Source organism: Talpa europaea, assembly GCF_964194135.1.
Source record: "Talpa europaea genome assembly, chromosome: 15".
Taxonomy (NCBI): domain Eukaryota; kingdom Metazoa; phylum Chordata; class Mammalia; order Eulipotyphla; family Talpidae; genus Talpa; species Talpa europaea.
The window spans coordinates 3,759,137-3,775,343 of NC_140083.1; the positions used below are offsets into that span (position 1 = coordinate 3,759,137).

General features: G+C 43.9%; 1 protein-coding gene across 1 annotated transcript in view; it reads right to left on the reverse strand.

Annotated features, from left to right (window-relative positions):
- The window catches only part of XPNPEP3 (X-prolyl aminopeptidase 3), a gene marked incomplete at both ends in the record, with an annotated part of 41,782 nt that overhangs the window by 5,936 nt on the left and 19,639 nt on the right, over nucleotides 1-16,207 (reverse strand). The window contains 4 exons of the mRNA XM_084255075.1: nucleotides 956-1,069; nucleotides 2,157-2,219; nucleotides 10,947-11,149; nucleotides 13,538-13,945. Coding sequence (XP_084111201.1) covers nucleotides 956-1,069; nucleotides 2,157-2,219; nucleotides 10,947-11,149; nucleotides 13,538-13,945 — 788 coding nt within the window. The remainder of the gene's footprint in view (nucleotides 1-955; nucleotides 1,070-2,156; nucleotides 2,220-10,946; nucleotides 11,150-13,537; nucleotides 13,946-16,207) is intronic.

Genomic DNA, 16,207 nt, shown 5'->3' on the forward strand with positions numbered 1-16,207 from the left:
AACTGTGGCTGTATCTTTATTGCTTGTCATAGTACACTGAAATCATCTGTGCTCTTGAAGTCATATTTACATAAGCACAGAACTTGGCACACAATATAACAATGATCACATGAATACATTCCAAGTACCTGCAACTTAAAGAATGGAAGTGGTTTGGGTTTCTGGCAAAATGATAGACTAAATTTCCTGCTAGTAAATAACTAAATCCTCTATAAAAACAGACTTTATACTTTATCCTGTGTAAAAATAGACATTATTACATAATGTGAGAGACATCTCAAAGATGGTTTCTCTCCTGAATAAAAACAGACCAGAACAGAAACTAGAGCTGGGGGTAGTGATAAGATGTTACACTACACCGGGCAGGATGCACTGCCCTGAGGTCCTGTAGCAAATGAACCAGAAAAATGAACCAGAGATTCCTACTTTAATTCAAAATGTTCATAAGGGAGAAAATGGCCCTAGGTCACTAGGACTCGACTGGCTAAAAACATGCAAATAACATTTGCAGGAAATTTCCCCCAAATCTGGGTCTGCGTGAGTTCCAAAAAGGAACATCCAGTAAATATGAACTACCAACTGCACACAAAGCGGGAGGTCACTGTGGGCATCAGCAGGAAGACAAACTCCAAATTTAGACCTTACAAGATTCAGAAAATGGATTTATCACATATAAAACGTGTAAAGGGCTCTTTAAATGTTTACATAAAAAAGTGGACGTGCAAAGATGAACGGACAATAAGAGACAATCCAAAAAACTACAAAGATTTGAAAAGAAAAAAATGGATCTAAAAAACCCTCTGATTCCACTGGTTCTCGCCACTCAGGGCCAAGAGAGGACACGTCTGGGAAAGCACTTCACGGATCAAGCTTCCTAAACAAACGCAGCTGTGCCCAGCCTTCTGCGGGGGCATCTTGGACCCAGAGGGCACTGCACTGGAGGGCATTTGTGTACCTTGATGAGCTGATTGTTCTTCACATAGTGCAAGGTGTTCGACCGATTACCTCCAGCGACCACAGGTGGGTAGGCCAAGATGTCGGCGCCACGCGCCCGGCACTCAAACTCAAACTGAAACACGACAGCAAAGTGTGAGTGGAGAGGGGCTGACCTAGGCCTACCTGCCAGCCCAGGCTCCATGCAAGTGCTGCTCCTCGGTCATAATCGGAAAACTGTTCATTGAAATCTAACCGAGTTTTATGTGGTGACTTAAGTCCATTTCTCTTCTCTCACCCCAGTCCTGTCTTTCAACCTTTTTCTTAGAGCTGCTCTCGCCTTCGGTGTGCTCTCCAAATTTCCTATGACTTTTAAAAAGATTTGTTTATTCATGCATAGAAGAACTGGGGTGTAGGCCAGAGGTGTGGGGGGCAGTGGTAAGAGGGTTCACCAGAGACAGAGTAGGGAGCAGAATAGGCAGATCCACTGAAATATACGGGGAGCAGCGAGTGGGACAGGAGAGGTCTGTGCACCATGTGGGTCAGCTCCCTGACAGGAGATCGAACTCATGCAGCAGTGCTGGCAGTAGCTTGATAGCACTGAGACAACCCCTGCACCACCAGGGAGGACCCTATGATTTTTCCTATGACTTTTAAGTTAAATCCAGAAGAGGACACAGAAGGCCTGGAAATGAGGCTGAGGAGAGACAGTCATGTACAGCTAGTTTGCTTCTCCTTATTTAGATAAAAGGAGTAGGGACCTTGCTTGCACTTTTAACAACAGCTCTAAATTACTAATTTCAACCTTGCAAAAAATTGCTGCAAACCTACATGCTCTGGAATAGTGGAGAAGGATGCCAGACAATGAATGGTAAATTCTACAGATTTCCCTATGTCCCAGGCAGAGCTGGGGGCTGGGCGTGTCTCACGCTGACTACTACCTGGGAGCCTCTTCCTTACATTTACTACAGCTGCGCGACTCTTCGCACCCGACACATGTGTAAGGCCTCTTTCATCGGGTCTACTTTGCCATTTTCTTCATTTAATTGTAACTCTGCTTATTCTAGACTCATCTAGCAAATTGCCAGTGACATTTAAGAACCAAATCCTCTCCACCAGTATGCTGGTCACTTCCAGGAAAGCCCGAAGGAGGCCATGTGCCAGTCTGTGAGCTTACTTTACAGCTGCCTCCCACAAACTCTTTGCACACATCTGAAGCTCACCTTAGCATAAAGAAAGCCTTCCTCCACAGGAGCTTTGCTGGCAAACATGGTCTCTACAAAAGCCTGCAAAGAGAAGGGGGGATGAGAGAACAGTCTCATTTGAACCACGTTACTTACTCAAACATTCGGCATAGTGGAACTCAAAAGAAAAGCACCCTTCTCCCCAATTTTGTCAACCTGAGGTTGTGACTTTGTGGGCATAACATGGATTTCTGAAGGGAATAAAACTACTTTCAGGACAGTGGAAGAGCCCCAACCTTCCTACTCAGAATATACACTGTATATTCCGGAAGGAGCTTCATAGAAACAATTTGTCACTAACATAACAAGGATGGATGGGCGTCTATAGTAGGATCTCCCAACTCAGCACTCCTGGCATTTGGGCTAGATAATTTTTTGTTGTGAGGGGCTAGCCCATTCAGTATAGGATGCCAGCACCTGCCCCCGCCATCTGTGATAATCAGATATTGCCAAATAGCCCCTGGGGGACAAGACTGCTCCCCAGTTGAGAGCTGTTGGCCAGTGTGAGTACTTTTTTTTTTTTTTGCTTTTATTTATTTGTTTGTTTGTTTTGTTTATACATGCATTGGGTACAGTCAGAAGCACGGGAGGGTGGGAGAATTCACCAGAGCTAGAGCGGGGAGCAGAGCAGGCAGAAGGACCGAAGTACACTGCTGAGGGGAGCAGCGGGCGGCAGGAGAGGTCTGCGCGCCATGTGGGACCCTCCTCCGGTGGCCGGGGAGCAGCCGGGGATCGAACCGGCGCTGCAGAGGCCGCGGGCAGCTTCGCAACCCAGCGCTCAACCGCTGCGCCACAGGGGAGGCCCCAGTGTGAGTACTTTTATTCTCTGTGATGCTGTGTGTGAACCCCGTGTGGGTGCACCCCATGTGTGTTCCACATTTATAAGCACATATGTTTCTAATTCACCACTGTACTGTTTCCGAAAGGATTTCGATTGGCTTATTTGGACATGTACCACCAGACAGCACACACTTAGCACAGAGTCAAAGAAAAGCATGGCGCAGGGGGTATGGAGCTCACAAAATAACCACCCACAGCATGGTGGCCGTCACCACACTACCACTACCACCTCAGTTTCCCAGGAGCTGACGTGAAGAGGGGAACCCAGCCAGCTAAGCAATTCCCAGGAACTGTGGGAGAAAAACGAACCAGCTGTGACTGCATGGTACTGCAGCTGGAAAGGGGTGTCTCCAGGTTGTCATATCCTGAGCAAATGCAACCTGCAAAGGACTGTTTTAATAACCTTTTTCAACACAAGGCAATGACATCATCACAGAGTGCAATCGCGTAACAGCAAGTAGAGTGGTGGGAGGTATCTGCATGGACTGCACCCTTTTTCCTTGATGATCCTCAAATGTTTCCTCCTGACAGGACTGTCCTGACCATCTTAACTCAATTAGCACCTGAACTGCTTCATTTCTCTTCCCAGCATTTAACTTCAGCAGTGATGTGTCTTGATGGTTTCTCTCTCCTCCACTAAAATGGAGACCGAGCACAGGGGCATCCGGAGAGTCTGTTTTGCTTACCCCCGTATCTTCAGAACCTAGAGCAGGCCAGACACTTACTAGTAAGTACTAAGTACTATCTGCCGAATGAATTAGCAATTAAAATGAGAGAAAACATATTTAGGGCCTCCCCGGTGGCGCAGCGGTTGAGCGCTGGGTTGTGAAACTGCGCGCGGCCTCTGCGGCGCCGGTTCGATCCCCGGCTGCTCCCCGGCCACCGGAGGAGGGTCCCACATGGCGCGCAGACCTCTCCTGCCGCCCGCTGCTCCCCTCAGCAGTGTACTTCGGTCCTTCTGCCTGCTCTGCTCCCCGCTCTGGCTCTGGTGAATTCTCTCACCCTCCCGCGCTTCTGACTGTACCCAGTGCATGTATAAACAAAACAAACAAACAAACAAACAAATAAATAAAATAAAAACATGCCTCTATAAAAAAAAAACCATATTTATATGTAGACACAAATGCTGGTAAGTACCCACTTAGCACTACATTTTCAAGTACTTAAGGAAACTTTAAAAAAAGGAAAAAAATGAAAAGTCTCTACTGAGGCTCATTCACTTTAAAGAAGGATTTGTCTTTTCATAAGCTTTTTTCAAGTCCTTAGGGAAGAGTGGACAACCTCTGGAACTGCGGCCATTTTACACGCCATGCAGACCAAATAGGACAGAAGTTCCCCCTGCTTCCTGGGTGGCCAAATGCCCACTCTTCTTGCTTTGCTTCTCTTTGTAGTGGCTGTGCCTCCCAGGGGTCCATTTCTTCACAGGAGTCCAGGGATCTCTGGTCCAATTCCATACCCCCACCCCTCCCATGTGCACAAGGTCCTTCTAGGGGCAGGTTTAATTCATGACTGCTGCTTCTTCTTGGGCGGTCTTGTCATGAGGTATATCCCGCACTTCCAATTAACACCTGACCGTCTCTGCACTAGGTGCTATTTAAATATGTGTATTTTAATTCTTGAAAAACATAAAATGTATTTTCTCTGCATTTCCCCTTGTGCATCTCATAGAAGATATCGTGAAAGGATGTATTCATGATGCATCTATGGAGAGAAACAGCATTTCAGGGATGATTTCAAGAATGTTTTGTGTGTGTGTGCATGGGGGTGATGTGAGAGCTGGGAGATGGTGCCATTTGGAAAGGAGGGGCAGGGACTCCAGGTGGAAGGATGGCACCAGACTGTGGTCGGTTGGGCTCAGCTTTAGAGCTTGATAGAGGTGGAGGTATGTATTGTTCACTTTCATTGGTTGAGTTTATGTAATGTGAATTCATCTCAACTAAAAAAAAAAAAAAAAAAAGAATGAATTAGGTGTTTCCCAAGCATTCCCTCTTCTAATGCCAACTGCACTAATAATGGCAGTTACACAGAGTCCAGTGGTTAGCCCACAACCCTACTTGCTGTTACTCTATTGGACTTTGTGGTGATGTCATTACCTTGTGTTGAGAAAGGTAATTGAAAACATTCCTTTGCAAATTGCTTTTTATTACCAAAAAAGGGTATGGTATAGCAACAGCTTTCAAGTAAGAATACCTTCACAGTGACAGGCCGTCTTTCTGTTTTGTTTTTGTTTTTTTTCCCTAAAGACCTATCCACCCATGCATACAAGAGCTGGGGCACAGGCCAGAGATGTGGGGGGCAAGAGGATCCACCAGAGACAGAGTGGGGAACAGAACAGGCAGATTGACCGAGATACACTGTTGAGGGAGCAGCGGGTAAGACAGGAAAGGTCTGCTGCGCCATGTGGGTTGCTCCCTGGCCGGCCAGGGATTGAACCCATGTTGTAGAGGTTGTGGATTGCTCCACAGTGCGGTGCTTCAACCCCTTGTGCCACCAGGGAGGCCCCATCTTTCTGTTTTTGAGTTGCAAGGGATCTTTGAATATTCTAGATCCTACAGCCTTGTCAGGGATAGGCTTGCAAATATTCTCTCTCATGTCTTTTCACTTTCTTGGTAATGTCTGTTTTTAATTTTAATTAAGTTCACTTTACCTATTTTCCTCCAGTTGCTTATTTTGGTGTCATATTTTAAGAATTCAGTGACAAACTCAAGGTCATGTAGCTTCTCCCCATGTTTATTCTAAGAATTTTATAAATTTAGCTCTCAAGATTAGGCTTTTGATTCACTGTGAGTTAATTTTTGATTTCAGTGTGAGGTTGGTCCAACATCATTCTTTTGCACGTGGACATCCTGTTGTCCCAGCGTGTCTGAATTATTCTAATTAAATCTACGATTAAGGCATTATTTTGAAAGAAAAAAATGACTCTGATAAAGGGAATGAAAATGAAACTATGGGTGGTGTGGCTGACTCCAAGTCAGCAAAATATGGAAATGACAGAACGTGAACTTCAGCTATTAGAAAAATGGATCAGAAGTGAATTGTAAGTTGATGGCAATTCTGCTAAAACCCAGCGGTATGTTTGCTGATTCAGTGCTATAGGGAGCATGCTCAGAGTCTCCTTCGGGTAAGTTTTACTCTCTTTGGCCAACAGGTGGAGCAGGAATCAAAGGAAAGTGGCTACTATAATTTTGATCAATCAGGTAAATCTGTGAGACACAACAAATAAGATAATTCAAGCAGGGTAAACTGATGACGGAGGAGCAAAACAAATTCAGGCAGGTGTTACTCAGAGAAGGATATGAACCACAGGCAACACGCTGGTGAGAGCTTGTTGAAAATGGCTCCTGAGAATTTTATTTTATTATTATTTTTTTAATAGAGGCATGTTTTATTTATTTGTTTGTTTGTTTGTTCTGTCTATACATGCACTGGGTACAGTCAGAAGCGCGGGAGGGTGAGAGAATTCACCAGAGCCAGAGCGGGGAGCAGAGCGGGGAGCAGAGCAGGCAGAAGGACCGAAGTACACTGCTGAGGGGAGCAGCGGGCGGCAGGAGAGGTCTGCGCGCCATGTGGGACCCTCCTCCAGTGGCCGGGGAGCAGCTGGGGATCGAACCGGCGCCACAGAGGCCGCGGGCAGCTTCGCAACCCAGCGCTCAACCGCTGCGCCACTGGGGAGGCCCCTGAGAATTTTAGATGATGGAAGAATTTCTGGCTTGAAACATCGTTAAGTGGAGGCGCAATCAAGTTCACAGGGAAACCTCAAGTTTCGTAGAGGGGTAAGGGAGGGGCCTACCATACATATCTGGAGGTGGCGACTGCCTCTGTCATATAAAGATCAGTGAACACTGAGGTCGCAGGACACTGTGGAAACAGGCAGGGCGACACTGGCCATATGAGGAAGGCAGCGAGCAGCTTCAGGAAGCCCGGAGTCATGGCCGCTGGGATAACAGGCGCCCCCCAGCAAGGGCTGCCTGTGTTTGCTGCTGGATCTCAGTAGACCGTCAAGAGTTTCAGATCTTTTTTTTTTTTTAATTTTTAAAAATATTTATTTATGCATGCAAGAACTGGGTGGGGGAGGTGAGAGGATTCACCCGAGAGAGTGGGAAGCAGAGCAGGCAAGTCGACTGAAATACACTGCAGAGGTGAGCAAGGGGCAAGGCAGGAGAGGTCTGCTTTCAACTTCTTTGTGTGATTTGAAAAAGGTAATATGGAGTTTATCACTTTATAAGAGAAATAAATAAGGGATATGCAGAAGAATAACATTGGACCCTTGTCTTTTTGCTGTTGTTAAGAGTTCTCACATACTCCAGCTAGAGGCCCCCAGCAGATATAGGATCTGCAGGCATTTCTTCTCCTCCCTCTCCCCACCCCCCCCCGCCCCCGCCAGGCTGCCTTTTCACTTTTTTGGTAATGTTCCTTGCTGCACAAATTGTTTCTAATTCTGAAAAAATTCAATTTATCTTGTTGATCCTAGTGCTTCTGGTGAAATAGCTGAGAATCTATTGTCAGATCTAATGTTGTGAAGACTTACTCCTATGTTTCTGTTAAGAAACACATATAAAAATCAACTCAAAGTGGATCAAGGACATAAACTTAAGAGGCAAAACTATAAAACTCTTAGAAGAAAATACAGGGGAGACGCTTCATGATCTTGGATTGGGCAATGATTTTCTGGGAGTCTGACACCAAAAGCCTAGGTACAAAAGAAAACAGACAACACTAGACAAAAGAAAAAAACAGGTGTTTTGGATCTCATCAAAATTATTATCTTGTTAAAGATCCATTCATCTATGCATACAGGAGCTGAGATACAGGCCAGAGTTGTGGGGGGGTGAGAGGATTCACCAGAGACAGAGTGGGGAACAGAACAGGCAGATTGACAGAAGTACATGCTGAGGGGAGCAGTGGGCGAGCCAGGAGCGGTCTGCAGCGCCATGTGGGTTTCTCCCTGGCCAGGGATCCAACTCGTGCTGCAGTGGCTGTGGGTTGCTTCATAGATTGTGTCTTCACCCCTTACACCACCAGGGAGGCCCCTCATCAAAATTAAAATCTTTTGCACCTCAAAGGACATTAGCAAGCAGTGAAAAGACAACAGAAAAAATATTTCCAAATGTTATACCTGATAAGTATCTGGTATTGGGAATTAAAAAAAAAAAAAAAAGAACAACTCTATAACTCAACAAGAAAAAGCAAACACCGGGCCTCCCCGATGGCGCAGTGGTTGAGCGCTGGGTTGCGAAGCTGCCCGCAGCCTCTGCAGCGCCGGTTCGATCCCCGGCCACCGGAGGAGGGTCCCACATGGCGCACAGACCTCTCCTGCTGCCCGCTGCTCCTCTCAGCAGTGTACTTCGGTCCTTCTGCCTGCTCTGCTCCCTGCTCTGGCTCTGGTGAATTCTCTCACCCTCTGGCGCTTCTGACTGTACCCAGTGCTTGTATAAATAAATAAATAAATCTTAAAAAAAAAAAAAAAAGAAAAAGCAAACACCCTAATTAAAAAATAGACAAAGGACCGAAATAGCTATCTCTGCAAAGATATACAAATGACCATTAAACACATGAGAATATACTTAATATCATTAGCCATTAGGGAGATGACTATCAAAGCCAAAATGAGATATCACTTCACTTCCATGAGAATGACTATTATACAAAAAAAGTGTTGGTGAAACAATGGAGAAACTGGAACACTCATACGTTGCTGGTAGAAATATAAAATGGCAAATCCACTATAAAAAATAGTTTGATACTTCCTCAAATAGTTATACACAGAGTTACCAAATATTCCAACAATTCTACTCCCTGGTACGTTTCAGGAAAGCAGAGACTCAAACAGATACATCAATGTTCACAGCAGCATTTATTCACAAAAGGCAAAAGGTAGAAACAACCAAAATTAATAGATAAGTAAAATACAGGCAATACAGTGGAATATTATTCAGCCATAAAAAGGAATGAATTTCTGATATATACAAAATGAATGAACATTGAAGACATGAGACTAAATGAAACAAGACAGACGCAAAAGGACAACTATTGTATGGCTTCATTTATATTAGGTACTTAGGATAGGCAAGTTCATGGTAGATTAGAGGTTCTAGGAGCCTGGAGAGGAGGTGATGGGGAGTAACTGTTTAATGGTTAGAGTTTGGGAAGATGAAAAAGTTCTGGAAATAGGTAATAGTGATGGTTGTACAATGTGAATGTACTTAATGATTATTGTTTATTTTAAAAGTTAAAATGGGGCCTCCCCGGTGGCGCAGCGGTTGAGCGCTGGGTTGCGAAACTGCGCGCGGCCTCTGCGGCGCCAGTTCGATCCCCGCCTGCTCCCCGGCCACCAGAGGAGGGTCCCACATGGCGCGCAGACCTCTCCTGCCGCCCGCTGCTCCCCTCAGCAGTGTACTTCGGTCCTTCTGCCTGCTCTGCTCCCCGCTCTGGCTCTGGTGAATTCTCTCACCCTCCCTTCCGCACTTCTGACTGTACCCAGTGCATGTATAAACAAAACAAACAAACAAACCAGCAAACAAATAAAATAAAGCATGCCTCTATAAAAAAAAAAAAAAAAATATTTAAAAAAAAAAATAAAATAAAAGTTAAAATGGTAAACTTTACATTATGTATATTTTATAATAAAAAGTAGCAAATGGAAAGAAAGTAAGAAAAAGGGCAAACAATTCAGGACCGAAAACATTTCAGTTTTTATAGGGCTAATTTAAAATGATATGAAAGGAGGAAATCTACCAAAAAAACAAGCAACAACAAATGTTGGCGAGGATGTGGTGAAAAAGGAACTCTCCTACATTGCTGGTGGGAGTGCAAACTGGTCCAACCACTATGGAAAGCTGTGCGGAGGTTCCTCAGTCTACTAAAATGGAGCTACCATATGACCCGGCAATTCCACTCCTAGAGATCTACCCAAAGGACACAAAAACAGTGATTCAAAAGAACACCTGTATACCTATATTTATTGCAGCACTATTTACAATAGGTAAAATCTGGAAACAACCCAAACGCCCAAAAATAGATGACTGGATCAAGAAGATGTGGCATATATACACAATGGAATATTATTCAGCAATCAAAAAAATAAACTCAAGCCATTCGCAGCAACGTGGCTGGAACTAGAAGGAATTGTGCTCAGTGAAATAAGCCAGAAAGGAAAAATATTGGATGGTTTCATTTATAGCAGGAACATAGGGGAACCAAGTAAGACATTAGTGTAAAAAAATAACAACAACACAAAACACAACAAAGCAAAAACAGACAATTATAAATCAGAGACATACTACAGGGAAAGAGGAGGGAGAGGACAGGGAGGGCGGGAGGAACACAAGGGACTGTGGTGATGGTGCACGGGTGCACTGGTGAAGGAAACTCTATGGGGACTACACCTGAGGGGGTGGGGGGAAGCAAATATGTTTAAAAATGACCAATGATGTAAAAAATAAAAAAAAAATTAAAAAAATAAAAGGAAAAAAAAGGAGGAAATCAACAGAATTCAAAACTTTAATAATTTAACAGCAAGGTGGAGACCCTACACTTGAGGCTATCGCTGTTGTTTTACTGCACCCTCTTTCTATAATAAATTACAGATTTGTAAGCACTGTCACTTTGGATCCTGTGAGGTTTTTTTTTTTAACAATCAATGTATGTTTTAACTACAACAATTAGTACAGTTATTATCAGGAAAGGAAATAGAGATACTTTACGTTGTTTCAAGGAGAAATAACTTAGATCCAGGGGGGTAAAAGACACAAGAGGGCAGATACACTTGCCTTGCAAGCTTCTGAGCAAGTCTCTAGACATGTTCACTAAACACCAACTAGAAGACACATGTTCACCTGTGAGGTTACTGCACTGCGAACACAACCGCAAGGTGCCCACTGAATCCTGCCGGCTTAGCTTTTTTAATGCGGGAAAAACTAGGAACCATACCTGTGACGTCAGCTTCCCAGCAATCTGCATTCGCTCAATTTCTGCAGGAGATTTGATCAGTCGGAGGCGCTGGATCAGCTGCTTGACAGCCCGGACCTTGTTCTTGCTCCGGGCTTTGATGTCGGTCAGATGCTGCATGTACTCAGAGTGAAGCTCGGCGTGAGACGTCTTCATCCAGTCATACCAAACCATGTTTGTCTCCGCTTAAAAGGAGAAGCCAAAAAGTAAATGAAAATAAAGCTAACTGCATCTGACTTGCACAAGAGCAAGAACTACACAATCTCAAGTGTGGGCTCTGAGGGGCTGAGCACGAACTCTCAGGACTGAGGTCACGGAAGGATTTGATCATAAATCATTGGGAAGGTCATTCCCTGAAAATGGAAAGAAATTCTGAGACCGACTCTACAGCTTTTCTTCCCTCAAATTTCAGTGGCAAAAAATAAAAGATACATGGAACTGAAGTTGTATTCAAGCTTTGGTTTTGTTAACTATTTATTAATTGGTAGAGAACACAGGAGCTGTTCTCCACGCAACAACTAAGCCAGCGGCACTGTTGGCTAATTCAACACAGAAGGACAGGAAGAAGCAACGAGATGTGACCCTATGGTTAAAAGTCTTCCTGCCCTTCCTCGGCAGAGAATCAGCCCCGCAAGAGGAAGTTCTCCTGTCGAGGAGCAGTTATGAGTGTGGAACACAAAGCAGTGAACACGGGCTAATCCACGTCTGCATGGAAATCTTTTCTTCTCCACCTGCAACAGTCTCGTTGCGGATCATCAGTTACTGTTAACTTGAGAGACCCAAGGAAACCGTCCATCTTGCCTTGAGATGAGAAGGTTCATCAACAAAACAATCTCTCTCTACTTCCCCGGGGTCTCCATCTGTTCCTTTCCTTTTTCCTGATGGTGCCCTGTAAGCAAGACTCCAACAATCTAAGTCTGAGGGGTGTATTTTTTATACAAAATATTTTGGGACAGAAGAAGGGGGGAATATCCTAATTTTCTTGATTTGATATTGTGTTAGTGATACAATCAATCTCTTAAATATTTTTGTTTTGAAATAAAACTGGATTTAAATGCATGTTATATGTGAAACTAATCTTATTTTGAACAGAAATTTAATTGCTGTAATTTCTAAAAAGTGAAACAGCCTCTACAACCTGATGTGATGGTGTGACATCATGGCCTAACATTTTTAGTTTTTAAAAATTTTTAATGAGTATGATTTCATAAATCTTTCCTTTTACTTGGTACTTTTATCTAGTAAACTATTAAATCGAGAATTGTGAATGAGAAGTGCTTTTGAGAAATAGATTTTATGTAAGATTTTCATAACTGGATTAATGAAATTTAGAATGTAGAAGATGACAATAAGCAATTCAAGAAATCAAAAAGCTACAAAAAAAAGATTCTGTGCTCCACATTGACGAAGACTTAGAAGATATGAGAAAGCTCCCTAGTTTAGCGGGGTAGTTACCTCTGTAAAATAGAAAATATTTGTATAAAGTAAAAGTGTTCACACATTAGAACCTATATGGTCGGGGGCTTCCTTGGTGGCTAAGGGTTAAGTCTCAGTGCTATCACCACTGCCGTCTGAGTTCTACTCGCGGCCAGGAAGCTGACCCACATAGGGCACATATACCTCAGTTCTTCTACACAAATATAAAGAAAAAAGAATCTACATGGTCAAGTGAGTATTTTCCTTCAGAGAAGTCTTTATAGTGAACAAATTCAATATATTCTATGATTGTTGGGAACCAGTTTGGAATTCCCTTTTAGAAACTAACTGCAAATGTGGTTTATAAACCATACAAGCAAATCAGAGTAAAACTTTACATTATTTTGTTCTAAAATCATCAATTTTCCAATTTGATCATCTATCTTATTCACCAAGTTTGACTCTCAGTGATTTCTGGATATGTTAAAAAAATAACATGCTTCCCAGAGAGCTAGAGATTTGCAGGAACCAAGGAAAATTTAAGGTATTGTGGGTTCTGAAAAGTTCCAGAAAAGGAATCCCAAAACACATGCGCAATCATCATTTTACAACAAGTGTAGAGAAAGTAACTATTTTGAGGGAAAAGAATTGAAACAGTGTGAATGAGTCCCTGGCGGGACCTCTCTAAGCAAGTGGGCTCTGATCAGTGGTAGTAGGGGGCTGAGCTACTACGTGCCCGGGAGCTACCATGTGCTGGTTATTCCATCAGACATCACCAGGTGACTGATGCGGACATTGGTGACGCCTGGTCATTCTTTGAGAACACAGCCTCCTTTTGAAGAGTTGGCAAATGCAATTAAGCAGTGGTCAAAGGTCAGTAATCTTGAACTGCCCCATTTTCCACTTTAAAAGGAAATTCGCATTCAGGGATTTCAAACTAGGGCAGTTAACAGTCTCTGTGAGTGCACAATCCAATGCAGACTTAGCAAGGGAATGAAAGATTAAAGTAGCCTAGTCTTCTAGAAAAGACATGTTCCTGTCATGGTGTTAAGGAAACAGGCCGTGACAAACATTTTTGGAAATTAATAACTGTCTAGATAGGCAAGGAAGGTCTTAATGCCAATCTGGCCAATGACTGGACTTCTCCCACTTGTTACCTTTCAGCTTTGGTACAAGATGCCGAAATTCTTCCAGCGTATACGCTTCATCGACTCCAGTCAAAGCTATGGCTCCATCAGTGCCGGATCGTGGGCCATCCCAGAGCTCTCGACTAGGGTCTCTCCGAGGCACGAAAAGCATGGCCTTGTGAGCTGGTAACTGCTTGCCGGGGAGGCTCTGAAGAACCAGAATGCTATCAGGCTCTTGGAACCCACACAGGTATAAGAAGTTGTTGTCTTGGTGGAAAGGATACGGGATGTCATTGCTCATGTAGTACGTAGGGTTGGACAGCAGAACCACTGTCTGGTCTATCCCACTTTGTCCTTGTGCTTCCTGGTGGATCAGAGACATTAATTTGTGTCTGCGAAGTGCATATTCCACCTGGGACAGTCCTGGTGTCACCTCCCCTGGAAATGACAAATAACAGATGCTTTGCATTTCTCTAGTGCTTACAGACTTGAGGTAGATATTAGATGGAGACATGCACATTCACCTCTCCCATTTATGCCAAACCCGCTCATTGCACATGGGGAATTAAGGAGATAAATGAGGTTTCCAATTTCTATTCCACTGTTAAAATTTGGAAGAAATGATAGTTAAGTATGGTTCTGCCTTAAAACTGGGGTCATGACCACTTAAAGATCTCCTCTAACCCTCTGGTTCACTCAATCAAATATTTACTGAACTTTCTTATGTGGAAGGCATGCGGTAGGCATATAATCAAAGCTAATCTGAAGTATCAGTGTATAAGGTAAGGAGAAGGGTTATATTATCTGTGTCTGATTTTCCCAAAAGAATGCAAACTCCAGACCTCCCCTGGTGGTACAGCAGTTGAGCACTGGGCTGCGAAGCTGCCTGCAGCCTCTGCAGCACCGGTTCGATCCCCGGCCGCTAGCGAGGGTCCCACATGGCCGCGCCCACTGCTCCCCTCAGCCTGTTCTGTTCCCCGCTCTGGCTCTGGTGAATTCTCTCACACTCTCCGCTTTTGACTGTACCCAGTGCTTGTATAAATAAATAAATAAATCTTAAAAAAAAAAAGCAAACTATGAGGACACAGCTGTGGATGTTTGTCAATGTTATATCCCCAGTGCCTAGAATAACACCTGGAAAGCTATGAGCATTTGATAAATATCTGATACATGATCTCTAGTTTTGAACATCATAGAGTTTATGGCCAAAGAGTTTTCCCCAATTTCAAGAGCCAGAATAAATTTCTCCTTCTGAATTCCCATGCCATAATAACATCTTTCTATTAACTTTTAACTCTTTGTTTTGTATGAACAGTGAGTTGAACATATATACATATAACCTCATTGCCGGTCAGGACCATCTTTCTATCCTCCAAAAACTCTGGGGGCTGCCATGAGAATCAAATCTAAATCATGTGGTTCTCGGGGACTGAAGACTCCCTAAGAATATTTTGTGAGCTATGGATTCATGCTGTTTACTAAATTGCATGCAGACACATACAAACTCTAGACATACCATTTCAAAAGTCTCAGATTCCCTTAAGCCAACCCCAAAAACTTGGATTAAGAACCTCTACAAAGTGTATGTGTTGCTTTTTTTTTTTTTTAAAGATTTATTTATGCAAACAAGAGCTGCGGTACAGGCCAGAGGAGTGTGTGTGTGTGTGTGGGGGGGGGGAGGCGGGAGGGAGGATTCACCAGAGACAGAGTGGGGAACAGAACAGGCAGACTGCTGCGCCATGTGGGTTGCTCCCTGGCCAGCTCGGGATTGAACTCGTACTGCAGAGGCTGCGGACAGCTTCAGATGTTGCGTCTTAACCCCTTGAGCCACCAGGGAGGCCCTATGTTAGTTCTTAATAGTAATACCTAGCAGAGTGCCTGATTGCTTGCCTAGTGACTGGGGGAGTGTTTCCCTTCTGAGCTGGAAATTAAGCCTATTTTCCACTTTAGGTCCCAAAGTGATAGAAGTACCAAAATAAAAGCTGTGCCTATCCACCAACCTACTGAGCAGTAATAATGGTAAAACAACAACTAATGCTTATTGAATGCTTACGTGTCTGGTACTATTCTAATTATTTACACAGATCAACTCATTTAATCTTTACAATGACTCTCTGATGTGGGTCACCATTCTTCTCCGTGGCAGCCAGTCTCCACAGGCAAGCCCAGGAAACTAGCTGTGAAATGCCCCTGTATGAAAAAGCTACAGATCAAGGTGGATACTATGATTCCATTGACACAAACTTGGGGCCTCCCTGGTGGGACAGGGGTTAACGTCTCAGCCATCTCCATCCACTGCAACCTGAGTTCGATCCCTGCTCCCAGGGAGCTGACCCATAGGGCATAGCAGACCTCTCCTGCCTCACCCGCTGCTCCCCTCAGCAGTGTATTTCAGTCAATCCACCTGTTCTGCTCCCCACTCTGTCTCTGGTGAATCCTCTCACCCTCCGCATTCTGGCCTACATCCCAGACTTGTATGCCGGGGATCGAACTTAGGTTGCAGTGGCTGCTGATAGCTTGATAGCGCTGAGATATTAATCCCTGCACCACCAGGGAGGCCTGTAAGACTAGATTTTAACACTCTCTACTAGGCGACTCCAATTTATCTGCCCAATCTTTTTTTTTTTAAACAGATTTATGGAGATATAACTTATATACCATACAATTTACCCACTTAAAGTGTACAAGTTGGTGCTTTTG